Below are 21,172 nucleotides of genomic sequence, written 5' to 3'. Positions count from 1 at the left end.
CCACTGCAATGCTATAGCTACAAAAAAAAACAATCTCTCATTTCTGACTTGAAGGACAACTTTAGTTTTTTTCAACCAAGGTTCATGTTTTAGGTTGTTATTAGAGAAAGTAAAAGAATGTTTATTTTAATTTGCCGCTTTCTTTTGTTTTAGCGATTTTAGCTATTTTTGACAGGGGGCATTCGAACATGGGGCTAAATATTTTTTTTGTTTTTTTACAAAATGTTATGACAACTCTTTTTTCCCCTTTCAAGTCCGTATATATATGGACGTCGACGCTAGGTGACGTCATCCCAGGTCTGTGTGTAATTAATATATATATATATATATATATATATATATATATAGCGCTACGAGCTTGTACATCTGCTATTTTTGCCTGAAGAAGGTCAGTAGACCGAAAGCTTGCTAATAAATCTGATTATGCGCAGATCTGAGTGTGCAGAGCTTCCCTTTATTTTTTCTTATACTACCTTTGTGGCTCCAGCACCTCCCTTAAGTCTTTTTCAGCAGATGAGCGGTGGTTATTTTTCTATTTACATCTGCTATTTTTGAAAAATCGTGAAAATGTGGCACAAATCTTTGAATGTATATTCTTTCAGAGCAAATATTTTTAACTCAAATCTTTGCTTCCGGGGGGGGGGGGGACGGACATATTTTCAGATGGGGGTCGGGGGCCAATTACATATATTTTATTATTTTTGGGGGTCCTTGACATGAAAATGTTTGAGAACGACTGACATAGAAACATGGGCTTTTCAGAAGACTGTCAGGATGTAGAAGGCATTTGTATAATAGTCCTCAGGTCTAAGTGGTTAATGTATGTTTTGTAATAAATCTACAAAGTAACTAGTAACTAATGTTTTAAAGGTGATATAGGCAAGTTTCCAGTGTTTGTACACAGAATTGATCGAGTGTTTCCAAACAAATTAAAATCTAGCTCCACCCCCCTCCCCCCGTCATTCTATTGGCTGAGCCAGGTCACTTCAGGCTATGGGGTTGTTGTTGCTGCTGGGAGGGACGCTATGGATATTGCGCTCGTATGGCTAAATATGACATTAAAAAATTATCGATATCATAGTTACAACAATGACATTGAGTTGACATGTTTTTTTAAGGGTAACTGTAGCGTAATCCCAATATCACAAGACTGACACGACGAGTCCCGCAAATGAGGAAGTAGGAAGTAGTGGAGCAGACTCACTGGCTCTCAATTCAATTATCTTTCATTTGTAATCGTGCATATAAAACATATTGCCCCTCAAATGCCCCAGCCACTACAGCATCGTTCATGTGAACTACTTTGTCCACGGTTATTCATCGCTATGATGATCAGCGACGGCTTGTCACCGTTGGCGAGCACGGGTTGAATGCAAGCTTCAAGCCGGCCGGACCACCAAACCATGCGCTATACATAGCGATTCTCATAATTTCAACAGGCTTACATATTACATCATAAACATACTATTTCACATGAACAATGGTGAAACTAAGATATGGGGATAATATTATACTTGCAAATTGCAAGTATAATATTATCCCCATATCTTAGTTTCACCAATGCGATTTCATTGCAAGTTGCAATGAAATCGCATTGCGTTTTCATTATAATACTGCTGGGTCGACAGCGCTGCAATTGGCTAAGACTCCGCGTCACCCCCCACACAGACCCTCCTCCCAACACGACGCTTCCGTCCCGCGACATAAACAACAGTGGATATAAACAGATACAAACACATAGAGGGAGACAAAGGGAGAGTGTATGTCTACAGGGCAGCAGCTCAGCATCAAAATATAGGGGAAGATAGAGGGAATAAGGCCACAAATATAGATAGATAAATATGTTGATTTTTGGCTGAAAACTTGCCTATATCACCTTTAAAGTAAAAAATATTGGGGAAAAACAAAAGTGCAAATACCTCAAAATTTTAAGGAATGACCGGACGTACTCAAATTCCCCTCGAAAACTGTTTTTAACATTGTAACATTGTAGTAACCTTGCAATAACATTGTAACGCTAATGACATTGTAACACTGTAATAACATGATTGTAACAACACTCACCGGTCTGCCGGGTCCACAGGCCGGTGAGAGGCAGGGAGCCAAATCTGTACCTCTCCCCCTCGCTGTTCTGAGGGTTCCAGACAAGAGCACCAGACATCATTCTCCTTTAAAAACAAACAAAAAAAGTATATTTAAAAAAACAATCAGACCCGTCTGAAGTGAGTGGTGCTGTACTGTACTGTACTGTACTGTACTGTACTGTACTGTACTGTACTGTACTGTACAAGCCCTCCTCCCTGGCCTGTGTGTGTCTGGCTGTGCAACAGTGACACTTGGTAGTGAACAAACGCTATAACGCTATTTTTGTGCTCGGACACAGGGGCCCAGCCACACACACAGCCGTCTATAGGAGTGGTTCCACAACTCAAAAATAACACCGTGTGAAGTGAGGGGCGCTCATCATCATCAAGAATGGTGGTCCCTAGTGTTCCCACTGACATCTGACTGCATGGTTAACAGATTTACTCGTCTACATATGACATTTTCTTTTGAAGTGTTTGAATTGACTCCTTTAAAGCAGGAGTATACCATTCTGGCACGATATTTACACAAACGTTTGGACGTTGTTATGTAAGGAAAAACATAAGTACAACAGTAAAAAAAAGAAAAAATGCATTTTACTTTGAGTATTTCAATTTCCAGTACATTTAGATCAGTGGTTTTCAACCCTCTTCATATCAAGGCCCATTATTGATGTATTGGGCATTTGAGCCACGGAACCAACATTTGATGACATTTAGCCTCTCAGACCCAAAACTAAAGAATATTTTCATGTCGTTGGATAAGATTTTGCTGTATTGATGTTGGTACCATTAGGAGAGAGAACAGGCAGACATTGATCAAAATAACAATTCTTCTACATTCTTTTTTGTGTGGACTTCTGGTAAATTAAGTAATGCAGATGTTTTACAATAATTTAACTCTTGAGTGTAAAATGATACCAAATGTACCTGTACGGTCCATTTGGTATCATTTTAGTGAGGGTGGGAACCCCTTTGTGTTTTAAGCATTACGTTATACTTTAGCTATTGAAAAATAGCAGATCTACAAGCTCATAGCGCGGCACGGTCTTTTTTTTTAAATCGTGAAAATGTGCCTCAAATCTTTGAATATATATTCTTCAGTTTCAGTTTTTAACTCAAATCTTTGCTTCTGGGGGGTTCCTTCCTGGAACAACATATTTTCAGATGGGGGTCGGCGAACAATTACATATATTTTTTGGTGACCCACAAATAATTTAGCTTCCACAGTGTCAACAAATTAACACCCTTTTACTTCTCTTGTGTGTGTGTTGTTACTTAAACATGGTCTATCAGGAAACATGATGCAACATAACTGCAGTGCACAGTCACTTCCAATCCAGCAACTCTAACATTGCAGCTGTAGGCCAAGCTTGAATTATCCTATTTCAATCTGCCAAAGCGTTTGTTTCATAAAAATCCACCGTAGACATGTTGTGTGTCTCCAATCCAAATGCACATAAAGCTATATCAACTGGACCCAGGGGGACGATTTGTATGAAATGTATACAAATGGCAGATCTACAAGCTCACAACATGTCCAAACAGCCAGCGCGACACAAACACAGACAGAGTAACCAAAACATAGCCTGAGATAGAGTAGAAAAATCGGAAATACTCCAGTATTAGGCTAAATAAAAGCTTCATATCACACACAACGGGCATTTATTTCGGGCATTCTTCTTATCCCTGAGTTGTTACTTCAATCCATGCCGTGAGAACTATATGTCCAGACAAAATAATAAACAAAGTGTATCACAGTACAAACAAATGAAATACAAACGTGCAGAAATGCGCTATGCGCAGGTGAACGTGTCCATCAAAACAAAACATCAAAGACTAATGATACTAATCTAATATAAAATACCTAGTTGGCCGCTTGTGAAAAGAGGTTCTTCTTGAATTTTGAGTTGCTTAATGTTCTTATAATGTCCTTTGACAGTCTGCTTTCAGTGCTTTGGCTTCAGACGTCGTTTAAAACACACTAAACTGCAAGTGTGCTGCTGCTTCCCTCATGCAGAGTAGACCAGTGTCTGAGTGAGTGAAACAATTACGTTTGTAGCACCAAATGGACCCGTCAAGAGTAAAGTAAGTGTGGACAAACAAACTCTTATCCAACAAAAATATTCTCTAGTTTTGAGTCGAGAGGCTAAATGTCATCAAATGGTGGTCCGTGACTCAAATGCCCAATAAATAAATAATGTGAAAGGGGTTGAAAAGCACTGAGCTAAGCTAACAGTAGGCTGCAAACACCTGCAAATGCACTCACCTGAGTTTGGTCAACTGATGGATATTAAGGCCTGGTAAAAACACTGAAGACTCTTATTAACTCCATGTAGGCCTACATGTCAATAAAAGTTGCATTCCGAGGTGTTTAATATTAAAACAAACGGATTGTTGTAACAAACACTGTCTCTAGAGCGGCGTGTGCCGTGTGTGTGGTCGTGGTGGTGCCACATGTGACCAAAAGGTGGCGTGAACGCCTGGTGAGGCGAGGTTAATGGATCCCAGATCAGCTCAAGCCAACCCCCCCCCCCCCCCCCCGCTCAGAACCCCCACTGCAAAGATGCGCGTACGCACACACACACGCGCGCGCACACACACACACACACACACACACACACACACACACACACACACACACACACACACACACACACACACACACACACACAGTAACACGTTTTTTGTATATTTTTCATGACAGTATGACTGACTGACGTTATCTGGCTGCATTGAAGTGTAGCCTGCTATGATTCAACGTTTAAATTAATTGTTTTAAAATGTTAGTACCTATAATTTAAAAAAAATACATTTAATGTATTTACTTTAGGGCTTGGACTCGATTAAATAAATTAATCTAATTAATTTGAAGCATTGTAATTAACTAATCAAAATTTATCTAATTTTAATTGCATATCAATGTTTGACCTGAGAAGCAGTATTTGGTCAATTAAAACAGATTATGGTATACGAATCAATGAGTGAGTTTTTTTAATCTAAATTTCCTATATCATGCACTTGGCCATGCAAATTGTGTGCATCGCTATGATCGGTACGCCTGAAATTAGTCCACTAAGAAAGGTTCTGTGGTGCAATTATTATTATTATTAATATTATTATTATACATTTTGGCCATTTGAAAATAGCCAATCTACAAGGCTAGCTCACAATGTGGCCCATAGTGACGCATTGTGAGCTTTCAAATTAGGAGGGGCGGCGGCGGTGGCGGCTCAGGGGTAGAGTGGCTGGATGGCAACCGCAAGGTTACCAGTTCAAACCCTGTGGGCTCCCCCAGAGTTAGTGTCGAAGTGTCCTTGAGCATGAGCAAGACACTTGCAATTCAGCAGTGCACTACAATGCTGGGGTCAAGCTGGCAGTGGCATCTGTTTGGACCAGACAGGTCTACTGTAGCATACAGCAAGGAGCAAGCTTGCCCATTGCTTCTCTCCAGGCGCGGCGCAAAGTGACACATTTTGAGCTTGTAGATCTGCTACTTTTTATACTTTTGAATATGAATCCTGAAAAGTGACAGTTTTGGACATACTTATGTCTTACTTGTGTTTCCATGCACCAGTGATGCTTGTTTGTTTCACTGTGGTATGAATACTAGCGGAAAACATATTTTAGTAGATTTTTTTATCTTGGTTATTGTCTCCACCAGGCCGAAGGCGAAGGCATGTTTTGCACTCCGTCCATCCGTGTGTCCGTGTGTGGACGTGTCTGTCCGTCTGTGGACAGCTAATCTCCGGCACAGTTGGCTTGATCTCAGCCATACTGCACACACACTCCCTGAATGCCACAGCTGAACCTCTGCCCCAAGGTTTTCACATTTGCCTCTTATAGCACCACCAGGAGGCCGCTATTTTTTGGACAAGTTCGCAGGAGTGCATGGTTTCAAACAAAATGCCGCAAAACATGAACACATCGTGTGTTTTCCGTGAAATTGTGCATGCACAATCCCACTAGGCACACACACACACTCACACACCATTACGATGTAAAATGAAAATGATGGAACTAAATGGATTCATTACTGAATTATTGAACAGTTGGAATGTGTCATGAGACTTGCAGGCTCACATGTGAGATCCCACCTTGATTTCCTTCCTACACATACAGTAATGTATGCATTCTTAATTGCTCATGTGGAGCCACGGTTGACAAAAAAGTCATGAAGTTCTGGGGTGAGGTGGAGGTTCTCGGGACTGGTAGTGTCTTGAGGAGGCCCGGCTGACCTTGCGGTTAGGAGAGAAGTCTCCTCCACCCTGTTAATCTCAGTGCAGCTACAGGATGGTTTTGCCCCCTCTAAACCATAACACAGATGCCAGGCTGACAAACAAGTGTGTTCCATAGAACCCTGGATGTCTCTAAGGAGAAACTTCCGGCAAAAGGTCATGACGGAAGTGTTGTGTTTCATGGTGAAGAGGGCATAAAGGTTTTATGGTTATACTTATACAATTAAAAATACCTATGGTAACAGTGGGCTTTTAGTTCATGTTCAAGCTCGGCTCTTCTTACAACCGGTGGTCGGCTATATGGTTTTCAATGTAAATGTGATTTACATCACACAACAAAACGGCAACAGTGACAATGGACAGACAATGTGCGGCTAAATAGTTTCTTTGAATATTTTCATTATACTTATTATAAGCTATTCAATCAATTAGAGTACAGATGTGACATTTGAGAACTTGCCAATTAGGCAAGCCTAATTGGCAAGACAGTGGATTGTTAGAACATAGGGCATTTGCGAAGGTGTTATGTTAATGCTATTCAGATTATAATGTTTTACAGTGAAAAGACTTGAAAAGGGACACCTGTTTTCAGCAACAAGAATTAGCAGGGCTACACAGTGAAAAGAACCTTGGGAAAACAAGTATTTCTAGATGCAGGAAATGTAGAGGAATTAGAGGGAAATAGAGGTGTTGGAATGGCACATCTGTATGTGTTATATTGCATTATATATCTCACTTCACAAAATGTGTGAACAGTATAGATTAATGGCCCAGCATGTGTCAATGTGTGTGTGTGTGTGTGTGTGTGGGGGGGGGGGGGGGGGGTTTAATCGAATACACAATATTTTCTCAGACTCAGATCATTGGTGTGGATATCAGTGGTGAACACATGCCGGTCGAGGCTCATTGAATGTGAAACTAATGATGAAAGCGCTAGGAACAGCCCAGTGTTGTTAAACACCCTCTCAGAGAGAATCAATTCCCACAGCCTGAGGAGCTGCACATGCAATTAGCCTGCATCAGCGACCAGGCACCAACGATTTTATATCAATATGTAAACGGAAGACAAACGGTCAGCCAAGATACACTAATAAATAACTCTGAAAGTTTTATTACAGTGCAATGTTCATCAATATCATCATCCTAGATTTGTTTATTTTGTGTGTGTGTGTGTGTGTGTGTGTGTGTGTGTGTGTGTGTGTGTGTGTGTGCGTGTGCGTGTGTGCGTGCGTGCGTGCGTGTTTGTGTGAACATGTATAATACAGGTATATGTTTACACTATACATGTTTGTATCGTGTCGATACTTATTGGTTCATTATGGGGGATACGATTCAATGATTTAAAATCGATACAGTAACTGTTTAGCATGTGGATAGTGCAGGGTTTTTAAGGGAAGATTTATGAATACGGATATAAATAAGTAAACACAATGATTACCTTTTTCTTCTTAAAATTGCTAAATACAACGTACAAGTACTTGAGTATCGACACAATCGATTATATTTGCATTGCCAAACGATTATCTACCGATTATTTGCATTGCAAAGCGATACGATATGTTGCCGTTTACATTTCGATATACTTTGATTCTTGACATTAAAATCTAATTTTCTCTGCACTTACTATATCGTTACACTCCTAATTTCCACGGTTCTTCTCCCTCAGGGCCGCCATCATCATCATCATCATCATCATCAGCGGAGAGGAGCGGATGTGTGCGTGTTGCGGTGCACAGGCCGGAGGCAGCCCACCCAGCCCTGCGGCGTCGTCTTTGACATCAACAAGTTCCTGATCGGCCTGCAGTGGGCACAGGAGCAGCAGCAGGCACGTGCACACATACTGTATCAAAGGGGGCTTCTGCTCCTGCCCTTTTACCCATCTGTAAATAATAATCACATCCGTGTGAAGTGACGCTTGCACATCGTACATCATGACGTAAATTCTCACCTTTCCATGCCGTACCCGAAGGCAGCATTCATTAGAATTGCAAAGTCTCCCGAACTTGAACGTAGTGTTTTGCGTTGAAATAATTCGGCCTCTATGTAGAAACTAGAAATCCATGTCGTACACCACATCTCCAGTAGCTAAAGAGTGTGGACCCCAAGAATTGCTCTCTGGCCCAAAAAGCTCTCAACGCGTCACAGTGCAGCGCTTTTTGGGCCACTATTTTCAGCACATTCCAGCCCCTGCCTCTCTAACATTGTCTGCATGTCTCTGCCCAGCAGGCCAAGCACGGCCGAGCGGCCGCCATGCGCCACAGAGTGGACGATGACACCAGGCGCTCCGTCTCCTCCATAGAGGAAGACTTCCAGACGGCCTTGGAACACCTGGCTGACGAGGACAGCGAGGAGGACGACTACAGAAACGGTACGATTTAATCAATCAATCAATCAATCATTTATTATTATCATAAATATGGACCAATTGAAAGAGATATACAGACTACAGTTGGTACTGTAAGGAACTGTAATTGTAAGTGTCTCCCAGAATATAAAAAAAATAAAATGTGTCTATCCATTCATGCTTCATGTAGGCTATGCTTTTGCTCACATCAATGATGAAACAAAAACAAATCGCAAAACAAAACAGAAAGGTTTCCCTATCGTATGATACAATACACGTACAGTATCCGTGTGCACCAGCGTATGTCTAACTCAAAAGTAGTATAACGTTAAATCAGATTAGTGCAGAATTCCCCACCGGAGGTTTGTACTAGCACTATGATCCAGAGGAGCCACCGGTAAATCTATAATTAATCTCACACACAAAATAAGATCCAATATCACCAAGGTTTCTCTCCCTTTTGAGTCAATTTAATATTTATAATTAGACCATCATGGATAAGCAAATGCTCTTTACTCCCCCATGGGGGGTTGGAGTAAAGCTGCTTGTTCAGGAGACATGGAGCCACTGGAACGTGCGGCTGTGTCTTCACTGCATCACAGCGGTGTTATCGTTGGTTTATTTTTTGCACCACAGCACATTAGAGCTATCGGATCGGATGCCAAGGTCAGCTCAGCATAACTATGTGGGTGTCACCCTGAATCTCTCCCACAATGAGGGATGAAGGTTGCTGGCAACTGAAGTTTCGTGACAAACTCCCCCCCGCCCCCTAAAACATGATTATACTAGGAGGAAGATTTTTTTTGTAGGTGTTAAAATTGTGTTCTTATGTGGCCACACCCACCAGTTCATTAGGTATATCTGGTTTTCACCTTAGCACCACCCACCTGAACGTAAGCCTCGCCCACAGCTGTGTTTTGCATGATAAGGGGGTGATGGGTTAGGGGAGGGGTTAGGGTTATGATGTCACAAAAATGGTGTATTTTCGATTGGGCCTTTTTACTCAAAGGCTTTCAGCTTTCAGGAAGAAACCAAAAATACACAGGGAAGACATATTTGAATATTCTAACCACACCTGGGGGTCTATGTTAACTCCATAGAGACATACAAAACAGAAAAAGTATAAACATCACAGCACTCCATCTTTAACATTTAAAGCATTGTGCTTTAGTGGAAGCAAATTAAGCTTTATCGATGTAAGTTCCCACTCCGATCCTTACCCTATCCTTAATCACACCAAACCCATGCTTGAATTTAATCACACTAACAGCACTTAACCTTCACAAAAATTAATTAAACCCCAAACGAAAGCCTGCAAACTCTACTTTTTCTGGCTGTTGTGAAGCGCATCCTGGTTATTCTCCTTTAACCCAATCAATTCCATGGAAAGCAAGATGGAAAGTAAATCACAGTTTGCTGGGAAACTCTGCAGCATTAATGAATGATGAATTGAAAATGGATGAAATTATGTAAACCAGTCTCAGTGCTTTTTTTTTCATCCTTGTAACAGTTTTTGTATTGACTTGTTTTCTCGTTCTCCACAGAGCCAGAGAGAGGCGACGATGCAGCAGACAGGCTGTCGGAGACGGCTCAGCATCATCACTGCATCATACCCAGGCCTCATCAGATGGGACGGCTGGGCGAGCATCGGGACAGCGAGGTGACTGCATCGAGCACCACCGCCTCTAAGAGGCGGGGCTCTCCGAGGGCCAGCAGCGTCCACGTCAGGGAGTCGGCGGGCCACTACGCCACCAACCTGGCCGAGTCCGTGCTGCAAGATGCCTTCATCCGCCTGTCTCGGGACGAGACCTCCTTCGTCTCCGAGGCTGCCGTCAGCGTTTCCCTCTCCAGTCGCCCAACCTCAGCCTCCAACAACGGCATCCCGCAGACTTCGGAGACTACTTCGAAGCAGCGCACACTGTCCTTTGATCTCCCTAAGATCGTTATAGTTCAGAGCCCGGACAATGGCGAGGGGGCCGCGGAGTGGCCGGACACCCCCCAGACCTCCCAGCAGGTACCTGCCGCAGAGCAAGATGTTTCTACCACAGACAGAGAGGGACCTGAAGCCAGATCACAGCCTCCGCCACACAACCACTGTTGTTGTCAAAGAGAAGGACAGAACTCCAAACCCGTGGAGGTGGCCCTCGCCTGCGCTGCCAACGTCATCGGCACCGTCACCAACCCACAGGTGACGGAGCAGATCATGACAGAGTCTGCATCGGAGGAGGAAGATCCCGAAGAAGAGGACCCAGAGGACAATGGCGAGTACTCCTTCTCCTCGGCCATGAGCGGCATGGCGCAGGTGGCGGGGGCCGTCGTGGCTGCGGTGGACCTGGCCGAGGAGAAGACGGGCAGCGCCGACAGCGCTGACTCGGACGGCGAGTCGTCGTCCGAGGTCTACACGGCATCTCGGGGGCTGATGTCCGCGGCCGAGGCCTCGGCGGCCTTCACCCTCCACTGCAGCGTGGCCGAGGGCACCGGCGTCGAGGCCTTCCGCGCCAACATCGCCGAGGTCCTCCACAGACAGGCTGCCAAGGTGCTGGCACAGCCGCAGGGCTACAAGAGTGTGGCTCACCTACTGGAGGCCACCCACAACAGGATAGTGGACGGCATCACATGCCCCAAGAAGTCCTACGTGGATGAAACTGAGGTGGATGATTTCATCAGCGAAGTAGCAGACAGCCTTTTTAAGCACGCTCTGGAGAAGGCAAAGAAGAAAAAAGAACTTGAAGGACCAGGAAAAGACGTTCCCAATATAGACGGCTTCCTCCAGGATAGCGTGAACAATTTGCTCTTTGACATCCTTTGCCTGACACAGAGAAAAATCACAGACGTTTCCAGATGCAATCGAGGGTCAGTTGACACACAAGAGGGCAACATTTGTATGAGAGAGACAACTATGTCTAAGGTGGGAAGGGAAACAATCAGTCAATCACACTTGGTTGGCTATAGCCCGCCTAATAATAGTGAGAGCCAGAGTAGCATGCACCACAGCACAGGTAAGCTCACCATGGCCCTTGGAATGAAGGAGGAGAATTATATGCTGGTGGAGAAAAGACATGATGCCTGTAGCTCTTCCAGTGTTGCACATAACAAAGAGCAACAGCAGATCTTCAAACAGGGCCAAACAAAGCTAATGTCATCATCTGCTAAGGACTGTTCTGATCAACATCAGAGCCAGCAGGGGAAAGGGGTTACTCGAGAACCTCTGAGTGAGATCTCGCTCTCAAGAAGAGGCCGCTTTGGGACGTCCAGTGACAGCAGACAGTCGTCCCTGACGCCACAGTCCTCCCTCAACTCCTGCAGCTCTCTGCTGTCTTTCAGGATGGACTCGGAGACCAAGACACCCGTTAATTGCTTCGCCGACGACCTGGCCACAACAGTGGTGTCCATGGCCACTGAACTGGCCGCAATCTGCCTGGAGAACTCCACCGGGAAGCAGCCGTGGTTCTGTGCCCTAAAAGGGTCTTCCGACGGACCCGAGGCCTGCCTCCTGCCCACCTGCCGATCTGCGCTCAGGAGGAAGGAGGGCCAGAACGGCAGCACGGCCTCCAAGAAGCACCGTGCCCCTCGCCTCAGCGAGATCAAGAGGAAAACGGAGGAGCAGCCGGAGCTGATGGAGCGCCTGGTGAACCGCGTGGTCGACGAGACGGTCAACCCGGACGAGCCACAGGATCCCTTTGCCCTGTTCGCCTCTGAGGTCACGGCCAGGATCATGAACTGTCCCGAACTCAACGTGGTGGACACCACCAAACCCGGACAGCCTCGGAGCAGGCTACAGTGCGAGCGATGGAGCCGAGGCAAGCCCGCGAGCTACGAGAGCATTCCGGAAGAACACGACCCTTCGGGCACGCCCAACACTTTAGGGCCCGGCAATCGGCTGGGTCAGAACCTGAGCCGGGGAAGCTCCATCTCCAAGCAGTCCAGCTGTGAGAGCATCACGGACGAGTTCTCGCACTTCATGGTGAACCAGATGGAAACGGAGGGACGGGGCTTCGACCTCCTGCTCGACTACTACGCGGGGAAGAACGCCAGCAACATCCTGGCTGCGGCGGTGCAGCAGGCCGCGGCCAAGAAGAACGGCCACCTCAACGTCAGGACAAACTCCTGCCTGTCGAAGCAGTCCAGCACAGAGAGCATCTCGGAGGAGTTCTACAGGTTCATGCTCCGCGACATGGACAAGGAGAACAGAGAGTTTGGCGTGGCCAAGACTAGAGAATGGAGCAACAGTCTCCTCCCCCCTTCTCCCAGAACAGCCTTTTGTATCCGGCAGTCCTCCGTCCCGGACCGCCGCTCCTCGGACTCGCGGTTGACGGTCAACTCGCCCATCAAAGCCAACTCGTTCGACGGGTTTGCGCGCAACGTGCACGGAGACACACTCAACATCTACCCGAACATCTCTGTGTCGGGTGCGGGCCTGTACAAGTCGGACTCTTGCCTGTACCAAAGAGGACACTCTGACCAGATCACCGACATGTTGATCCACGAAACGTGGTCTAGCTCCATCGAGTCCTTGATGAGGAAAAACAAGATAATCGCCGACCCAGAGGACAGCATCGAGCTGGAGGCAGCGGGAGACTCCTACCAGCCTCACGTCCAGCAGTTTGCAAACCGCCTGGCAGCCGACATCGTAGAGACCGGAAAGTCTGCCCTGGGGAGTCAGCAGCAGGACGGGGGGGCAGGGTGCAGTGCCGTAGGATGGCAGCCGAGGCCATACGCGCCCGTAGGAGAAAGGAGGAGAGGGTTCAAACAGTCGAGACCGAGTTGTAGTCAGAGCAAGGTTAGCCAAGAACAGGCTGTGACCGGAGCCAAGGTTGCTAGGATCAATGACAGTGCTGCACCACGCCCCACGAGGGGTTCAAGAGATGTCCCTCTAATCCATATTGAGACAGATCAAAGGGTTGAGGAAACCATCGCGGTCCCTACCAGGGCACAAGGTCTCCCTCGGGACATGACTCCAAACGCGTCAGCTCCAATGTGTGGAGATAAAGCAGCCGGCAGGTAAGCCCACTGTGTGTGTGTGTGTGTGTGTGTGTGTGTGTGTGTGTGTGTTAGCATTGAAATTTATTGTATTAGTTATTTTTAAGGTTTCTTTAGTGTTCTCAGCAATAGAAGATTGTTTGCGTGTAGCAACGCTAGCCTATATGTTTTTCTGATCACAAAGCAGCAGGAAGGAAGGAACACAGAGAATCTATTCACAAAGGAAAAAGTAATCTATTTTAGTGTTGTGTGGTGTTTGATAGAACCTTGGCCAGGCTGTTGACTGAGTGATGACCCTCTATGCAGGATGCTGTTATCCAGTCCGTACTAGTGATTGAACTCATCTTGATCCACATGGGTGATAATACGATATTATCATCACCATATCATTATTAATTGGTCAAAAATATTTAGATTTTATTCATATCACCAAGCGCCCTCAGGTTCAAATTTGCATGTGGGCATTTTTCCCCCCTGATTTGATTGGATTCCTTTCTGGATAGGCCGGGAATCTGACCATATCCTCGGCCCAGTCTGAACATATCCCATGTGGTCTCTCAGTGCACACTCCCTGAAGAGCTGCACATTCTGCCAATTCTGCACATTCTATGAGGTAATGAAGCCCGTACTAATGATATAAGGGAAAGAAATGCCAATATCTAGCAGTGCAGGTCAGGATTTGCGAAGTGCGATGTGGACAATTCAATAATTGCAACACATATTTTACTGAAAGCTTCAATGGCAATTTGAGACTGAAAGGAGAAGAATCACTGGGTGAGCAACTTTTCAATTGACAATAAATGTAATCAGAGATGGAGTGCATCTTGCTGTGTCCCTGACTCCCCTCCCCTGTGTATGACTGCAAGTGCAACTGATTGACTTGCCAAGTCAATAAAAACCTTATTTCCCAATGGAATTCAAGAAGATGACAGCCCTCGGTCATTGACTTAAGTGATTAGTGATTAAGTTTATCTTCTCGAGAGAAAGAAAAATGGACCAAAAAACTACAACTGACAATGAATAAACTTGGAATAAAAAATAGAAAAAAAGAGTTTTGGCTGTGGTGACTGGTGAGAAACAAAGTTTAGAGCGTTTTAACATTCCATGACTTTTTTTTTATATATTCTAAAAGGGTCCAAATGTGAAACTGTCAGTTCAAAGGACTTTTACATTGAAGCAGAAAACGAATTGTGAATGTCATCAGCTCGCTAGACCCACATCATCAGACACATGCATCATCATCAGAGACAGACAGCGGTTGCAAAAGCAGCCGGTTGGTCGATGGTCAACCCGTCTTGCGGTTTGCCCTCTCCCCACCAGTGACGGGGACAGGCCGATAGTGGCAGTGGCTGCGAGAGGGGAGGAGGAGAAGGACAAACGCTCTATGAGTGCTAGCAGTGAGGAGAGCACGGGGAGCTGGTCACGCGTCGGCCCCGAAGACAACCCACAGGAGGAGGCGACCGGTACTTCTGTCCAGCTGATCGAGGAGGGGTCAGTAATCGCTGTTCCTTGTCCACAACCATACTGCTCCAACTGCCGCTCAACTCCCACGTTCAACCCACTCCCATTGGCCCATCGCTGCTAATGCTTGTGCTGTTTCTGTGGCTGCCAGTGCCAGAGTGCTGAGGCGCTGCACATTATGGCAGACAGCCCACTGCCACAAAGCCCGCTCGCTCCATATAGCTGGCCATGCCTGAATTCAGCCAAAGACCAGGCTTAGAGAGCCTGCAGCATGCAGTGCTGTGTGTGTTTGGCTCAAACTGCTTCTCATCATATCAAGCCTTCAGTTCTTCAGAGCATTTAATGCATCATTCTCTGCTTCTTATAAAGTCACTTTTTTCTTTCTGGGTCCCTACAAAAGGAAAAACTTTAAAGGTCCTATACAACATGAAATTGTTGGTGTTTTTTGCGCTCCCCTATGTGTTTTTTATGGAAATTTCTCTCAGGAACATCTCAACTGATTTGGTCATACGCGTGATGTCAGCTGTATCACCCTACGTTGTATAATTCCTACCCCTCTTCAGTCTTCAGTTTCCAAATTTGCATTTGGTAATTTGCATTTGGTACTGCAGCTAAAACTGCTAAAGAAGCCAGAAAGAAATTACATGGACTGGTTATATCAGAGTGGTGATTTAGGCATAAAACCATTAGAAATATGTTTGAGGGACATATACAATATGATATTAATTAAATATTAAACCGCCAACCCTCGGATCATTGGACGACCTGCTCTACCTCCTGAGCCACAGCCGTCCCAAACCATAACCTTGTTAAATCTATGAATCTGTATGAATGTGTGTGTGAATGGGTGAATATAATGCTATCTATAAAGCACCTTGGATACAGGCGCTATATCAATGCACCATTCCATTTATAAACAAAAATAAACTGAGGACATTATCTACATTGCCGCTGCCTCCGCCTCCATCGCACCGGCAAATCCAACCGTGCCCTGCGGATCCCCCTTCCCTGTGGCCGCGTGGCATGTCCATCCACTTGTTTATTTTGCTGCCTCGTCACCCCCTTGATCACCATCATGCTGTGAAAAACAAGGGCCACATGTCCAAATGTTAATTGTCACCGCCTTGATCACTGACATGCTGTGAAACACAAGGGCCACACGTCTGTCCACTTCAGCTCTCCACCAGCCAGCCTGCCCTACCCTGCCGTCACTGGACGGGGCTGACCGACCGACAGCCACTGTCCAACCGGGCAAGCAACAGATGCAGCTGCTATTTATATGTTCATTAGTAGTTAATGAGCGACGTGACCTTCATTAACAGGCATTATTGTTCCTGTGAGGGACCACGTCAGATGTCTGCAGACAAGATATGAATGATACTATTATTTGTTTGTTTGTTTGTTTGTTTACAGAAACGCGACCAGCTGCCCATCCAGTTTGGGTCTGGCAGACATGGATGCTTTTTCGGATGTGCCCAGCAGCCAAAGCACATTTATTTGGTGAGTGTCACAGAGAAGCTGTCATTGTCACTGTGGACTGACTCTGATACCAATAATTTTATTATTGAAGACATTGATGTGTTTACCATGTTGCACCAAGCATGATGACTGACTGATTATCAATCAATTCTATTTTTCTTTTTTTACTCCTTTTTCCTCCCTATTAAGTCTTTATGCCAATATGTTCCTCCCACTGCTTGTCACTGCTGTTACCCTACTCCTACTACTGGCTCACCTGCCAGTGAGGAGGAGCCCCCAACAGGAGTGACTACAGATTGCCCTCACTATTCTCCCTATCTCCCCATCTTCCCTTACATTAGATGCTTAGAAAGACTTACGGCGGATTATCCTTAGTGGTGTGCATGTAGTACCTCAATTCTAGTGCTGCTAACGTGGATTGAACTAGTTAAACATTTTCTCCTTTGTTTCAGAGAAGGAAGGAAGCATTTTTGCCTTCATTGAGGTGTAATTCTTTTTTACATTTGTGTAATATTTGGCTTGTAGTGATGGACAGGCACACTCATCAGATGTAATGTTACTTTGTTTCCCACAGTGAGGAGACGGAGAAAGGCCACCTCAAAAGGAGCAAGGAGATTATTGGTAAGTGGCATAATGAAGTTCTTGTGCTGCTTTAATGAGCACATTGATTGATGAAAAAATTGATTGAAAAAAAAAACATGCAGTAATCCTGGTCCTTCCACACGCTACGTCCAACCGGGGAAACTCCCCCCCTGTCAGGTGAAAAGAAGCGGCTTGGACTCCTCATGCATTGAAGGAAGCATGAGGTCAGTCTGTTGCTCTCCCCAGGTTGGCAGAGGGAGTGTAGAGTCCAGGATTACATTATATAATTGACACTGGGTGAAAAAATGGATTACAAAATCGTCTGATAAAAATGTAGTTATATAAATAAAAATACAACATTGGGCCTGTAGCAGGAGACCAGACATGGACTTACTTGAAGAGCTGAGATTGTCTTCTACTCCAGGCTCTAAACAAACTGTGCCGTCTTAAATACGTCATGATTAAATGATTCCTTTGTTCTGCTCCTGGCGCTGCATGTGTGTGTGTGTGTGTGTGTGTGTGTGGGGGGGGGGGGGGATTCAGAGGAAGTAACATTTGATGTGTTGTAATCAAATTGTTTTAGAACCTTGGTGATCAAACAGATGCCCACAATATGTAACTGTTTTTAGATGCCCTCTTCCCCCTAATCCTCCGATGTATTGTGATGTTGTTTTACATGTACCGTAGTCTGTATTGCATTACTCGACGACACTGCACATGAGATTTACTCTATACGTGTATGAATAAGCTGAACACTAGAAGCAATAAGACGCATCTATGTCACCTTAGCTTTTAACCACTTTAACCATTTTTTTTAAACTTTAGCTGTTGAAAAATAGCAGATCTGCTATTTTTGGGAAATCGTGAAATTGTGTGCAAATCTTTGAATATATATTCTTTCACAGTGAGTGTTTTTAACTCAAATCGTTGCTTCTGGGGGGGTCCCTGGAACAACATATTTTCAAATGGGGGTCCGCGGCCAAACGCAGATAATTATGTGGGTCCTTGACATGAAAGGGTTTGAGCACTAGTGCACCACTGATACGTTATTCAGAAAACTGTCAGGATTTGGAATTGGAAGACATTTTGTAGAATCTGGTCCTCAGGTCTCAATGGGTAATAGTGAGTCGTCACCTTCACCTGTCGCCCGCAGACGGCAGCTTCTCAGTGCGGACCACCGGGGGAAGCAGCAGCGGTGCCGGGGAGCTGTTGGTGGTCAACTGTGACCTGGAATCGGAGTGCGTGGACTCGGAGCTGAGAGTGGCTCTGCAGTGGATCGCTGCTTCTGAGCTCGGATTGCCTGGCCTCTACTTCAGAAAGTCCAAAGAAAATGGAGTGTCCAAGGTGGGTTGCTTTTTGATAACAAAAATCACACCCGCTCTTATCATCGTACATCATCATCATATATCATCTCATTCTGGCCAATCACAATTTGCGTCCTCACTTTTGGCTTTGTGATAATGCTGGCCGGAGGCTCCAGGGAGTAGACAGGTCCACAAGTACTTTTTAGGCTTTTATTTTACCTTGAAAGTGCTGTGTGAGTCAGCGACAAAGTACAAAAAAAAATAATACTGGCCAAAAAAACTATATACAATCAAGAGACAAGCAGGAACTGGTAAGGCTTTTCCCTGGCTGGCAGTTCTCCCCTGCTGTCTCTTACCTAGCCTCAAGTGAGACTGAACTGCCTTCCCCTGCAGCAATCCTGCTCTTAAACAGGTGGGGCAAACCATCCTCTAATTAAGTAAGTGGTCATTAGTCAACTCGCCACACGGCTAACTAAGCCTATGAGTAATTATTCCACATTACTATATATTAAAGGAATACTAGATATACAAACACTCGAATATTTCACAGGTCCAATTCATTTAGAGAACCTAACATAAATAAGACCAAATAGAATACAGACAGGAACAAACACCCCTCCTCCTCTACAGTACTTGGCACCCTCCAATCTAGAGAGGCGTGCCAGCACTGCAGAGGGGAGACAGCACAGACATACTGTACCAATGCAACTTCAGTGTCAATAAATACAAATAAACATTTAAAACTCTTTCAACCATTGTGTTAATTAGTAAAAATGTCATTTGTACAATATATACAAAACCGTTACTTCCAGTCCAGCTGTTTGTCAATTGATCAAGTTGACTTAACTGTGTGGTCTGTTTGCAAGGTCCTTGATATTGTCTAAGGGCACGGGCTGCCCTGTGACAGGCTTCAATGTTTGTGTTAAGACAATGTTTACACAAACCCTCAAAGCTGGACATAGGAGGGGCTAGCGCCCCTCAAAAATGATACAAACTAGAAAGATGTGCTCCTCTACCAGGCCAAGTAGTTTAAAAAATAAAATAAAAAACACTGGTGGAAAACTTGTCATCTGTAAATGGGTATGGCATAATGATCCAATCCACGCAAAAATCAAAGATTTGTATTATAAGAGCTATAGGGCAAAATGTGAATCTGCCTGTTATAGCTTCATAACATGAAGCCGATTTGAAAACATTAGGCTGGCATTTCTTCCTGGGAACAGTGGAAATGTGCATGCAAAGCAATTACATGCTGCACTCATGACTTGAAAAACTTGAAAGACAATTTTAGCCAATCAGGAATATGAGAAATCTGACAGATCCGTCTTGATCACATGACTATAGATGTGTGTGTACTGAGTTGACTGATGTTTGGACAAAAACAATTATGCAAAAATCAACCTCCTGGTGACGCTATAACAGGACGGATAGATACATCTCCTGCAACACAGGCATAGACAATGTAAACTCCACACAGAAATGAATATGTCTGTTGACTGTGTGTGTTTGGTTGTTTGTTTTCATTAGTTCCAGAGGGTGGTCCATCTGGTGTCCCAGAAGGCGTGGAGGATTGCTGACCTGTTCGGTGCTGTGGTTCAATTCTGCAAACTCCGCGAGAAAGCGGAGGAGGGGGGCGGGCCTCTGTCCAGCCTGTTTGACTGGCTGCTGGAAACCCTTTAGTTTATAGACTGTACTTCCTCTCAACACACATGCACGCGCCGCACCACGCACATTCACGCTGTGGGAACAACGCTCCTCAGCGTTCATTTATCCATTCGTAGACTCAAACGCCTAGGGACTAATCCATTTGTAACACTAAGAGGGTGCAAATGTAACCAAATGTTGTACAAATAAATGTTACATTTGTACACTCTCAGAGTTGAGAGTTTATACTCAGGATTTTGCAGTAGGCATACACTATACAGTAGCTATGTACCCGATCCTGTCTTTACGGCTACATTACAAACCATCAACTCTTTGCCTCCCGGGGTGTATATTATTAGACGTACTAACAGTCCGACAGGCATTAGTTCGACAACTAAGTGCTGCCGGTTACAACTTACAACTAACCCGTGGCCGAGGTTAAAACTAACCTGTGGCTCCCGACATGTGTGACAGGTTACAACTAACCCATGGCAGGCTAAAAACTAACCCGTGGTTTCCTGTGAGTTAGGTTTAGGATTTGTGTTCTGGGTAGGGACTCATGACTGTAGGACTGTTAGTACGTCTGCGTCGGTCCAAACACATGCACTCCCAGTGCGGATTAAAGCCTAATTGGTTACATATTCTTCGCACACGTCTCACTGCTCTCACCCTAATAACACTAGTCATGGACATTGTGTGACTGTGAATGGGCAATTATCCCTTTAACGATATTAGCACGTTCCATTTCAGATGCACGTACGGTCATAGAGAGATGCATCAAATTATAGCCAGGTTGGACATTCTTAATAGTGGGAATGAACTGGCCTTCAAGAGATTCTAGTTTGCAGCTGTTTACAGTGCTTCATATATTATATTATATTATATTATATATAAGGATTCTCACAACCAAATTCTATTTTTATTCTTTCAAACGTTGAACGCACAAATTAGCGTGTACAGATCATAAGTCAAGTCTACTTTTTTTTCGTGAAGGGATTACATTACTGTGTAAAAGAGGCTGTTAAAGCCCACTGGAAGCCATCGTTTCACTTTCTG

At 44.8% G+C, this 21,172-nt stretch overlaps 1 protein-coding gene across 1 annotated transcript in view; it reads left to right on the top strand.

Annotated features, from left to right (window-relative positions):
• The window catches only part of sphkap (SPHK1 interactor, AKAP domain containing), a gene marked incomplete at its 3' end in the record, with an annotated part of 45,455 nt that extends 25,303 nt beyond the window's left edge, over positions 1-20,152 (top strand). Inside the window, exons 6-12 of the mRNA XM_080772168.1 lie at positions 7,989-8,147; positions 8,549-8,690; positions 10,211-13,667; positions 16,521-16,607; positions 17,161-17,207; positions 18,322-18,512; positions 20,000-20,152. Of these exons, the coding sequence (XP_080628294.1) occupies positions 7,989-8,147; positions 8,549-8,690; positions 10,211-13,667; positions 16,521-16,607; positions 17,161-17,207; positions 18,322-18,512; positions 20,000-20,152 (4,236 nt within the window). The remainder of the gene's footprint in view (positions 1-7,988; positions 8,148-8,548; positions 8,691-10,210; positions 13,668-16,520; positions 16,608-17,160; positions 17,208-18,321; positions 18,513-19,999) is intronic.
• Positions 20,153-21,172: the final 1,020 nt, after the last annotated feature.

Source organism: Protomyctophum bolini, assembly GCF_963924005.1.
Source record: "Protomyctophum bolini genome assembly, chromosome: 9".
NCBI lineage: Eukaryota > Metazoa > Chordata > Actinopteri > Myctophiformes > Myctophidae > Protomyctophum > Protomyctophum bolini.
The sequence above is the reverse complement of the archived record's forward strand: the minus strand, read 5'-3'. Positions and strand labels throughout refer to the sequence as shown.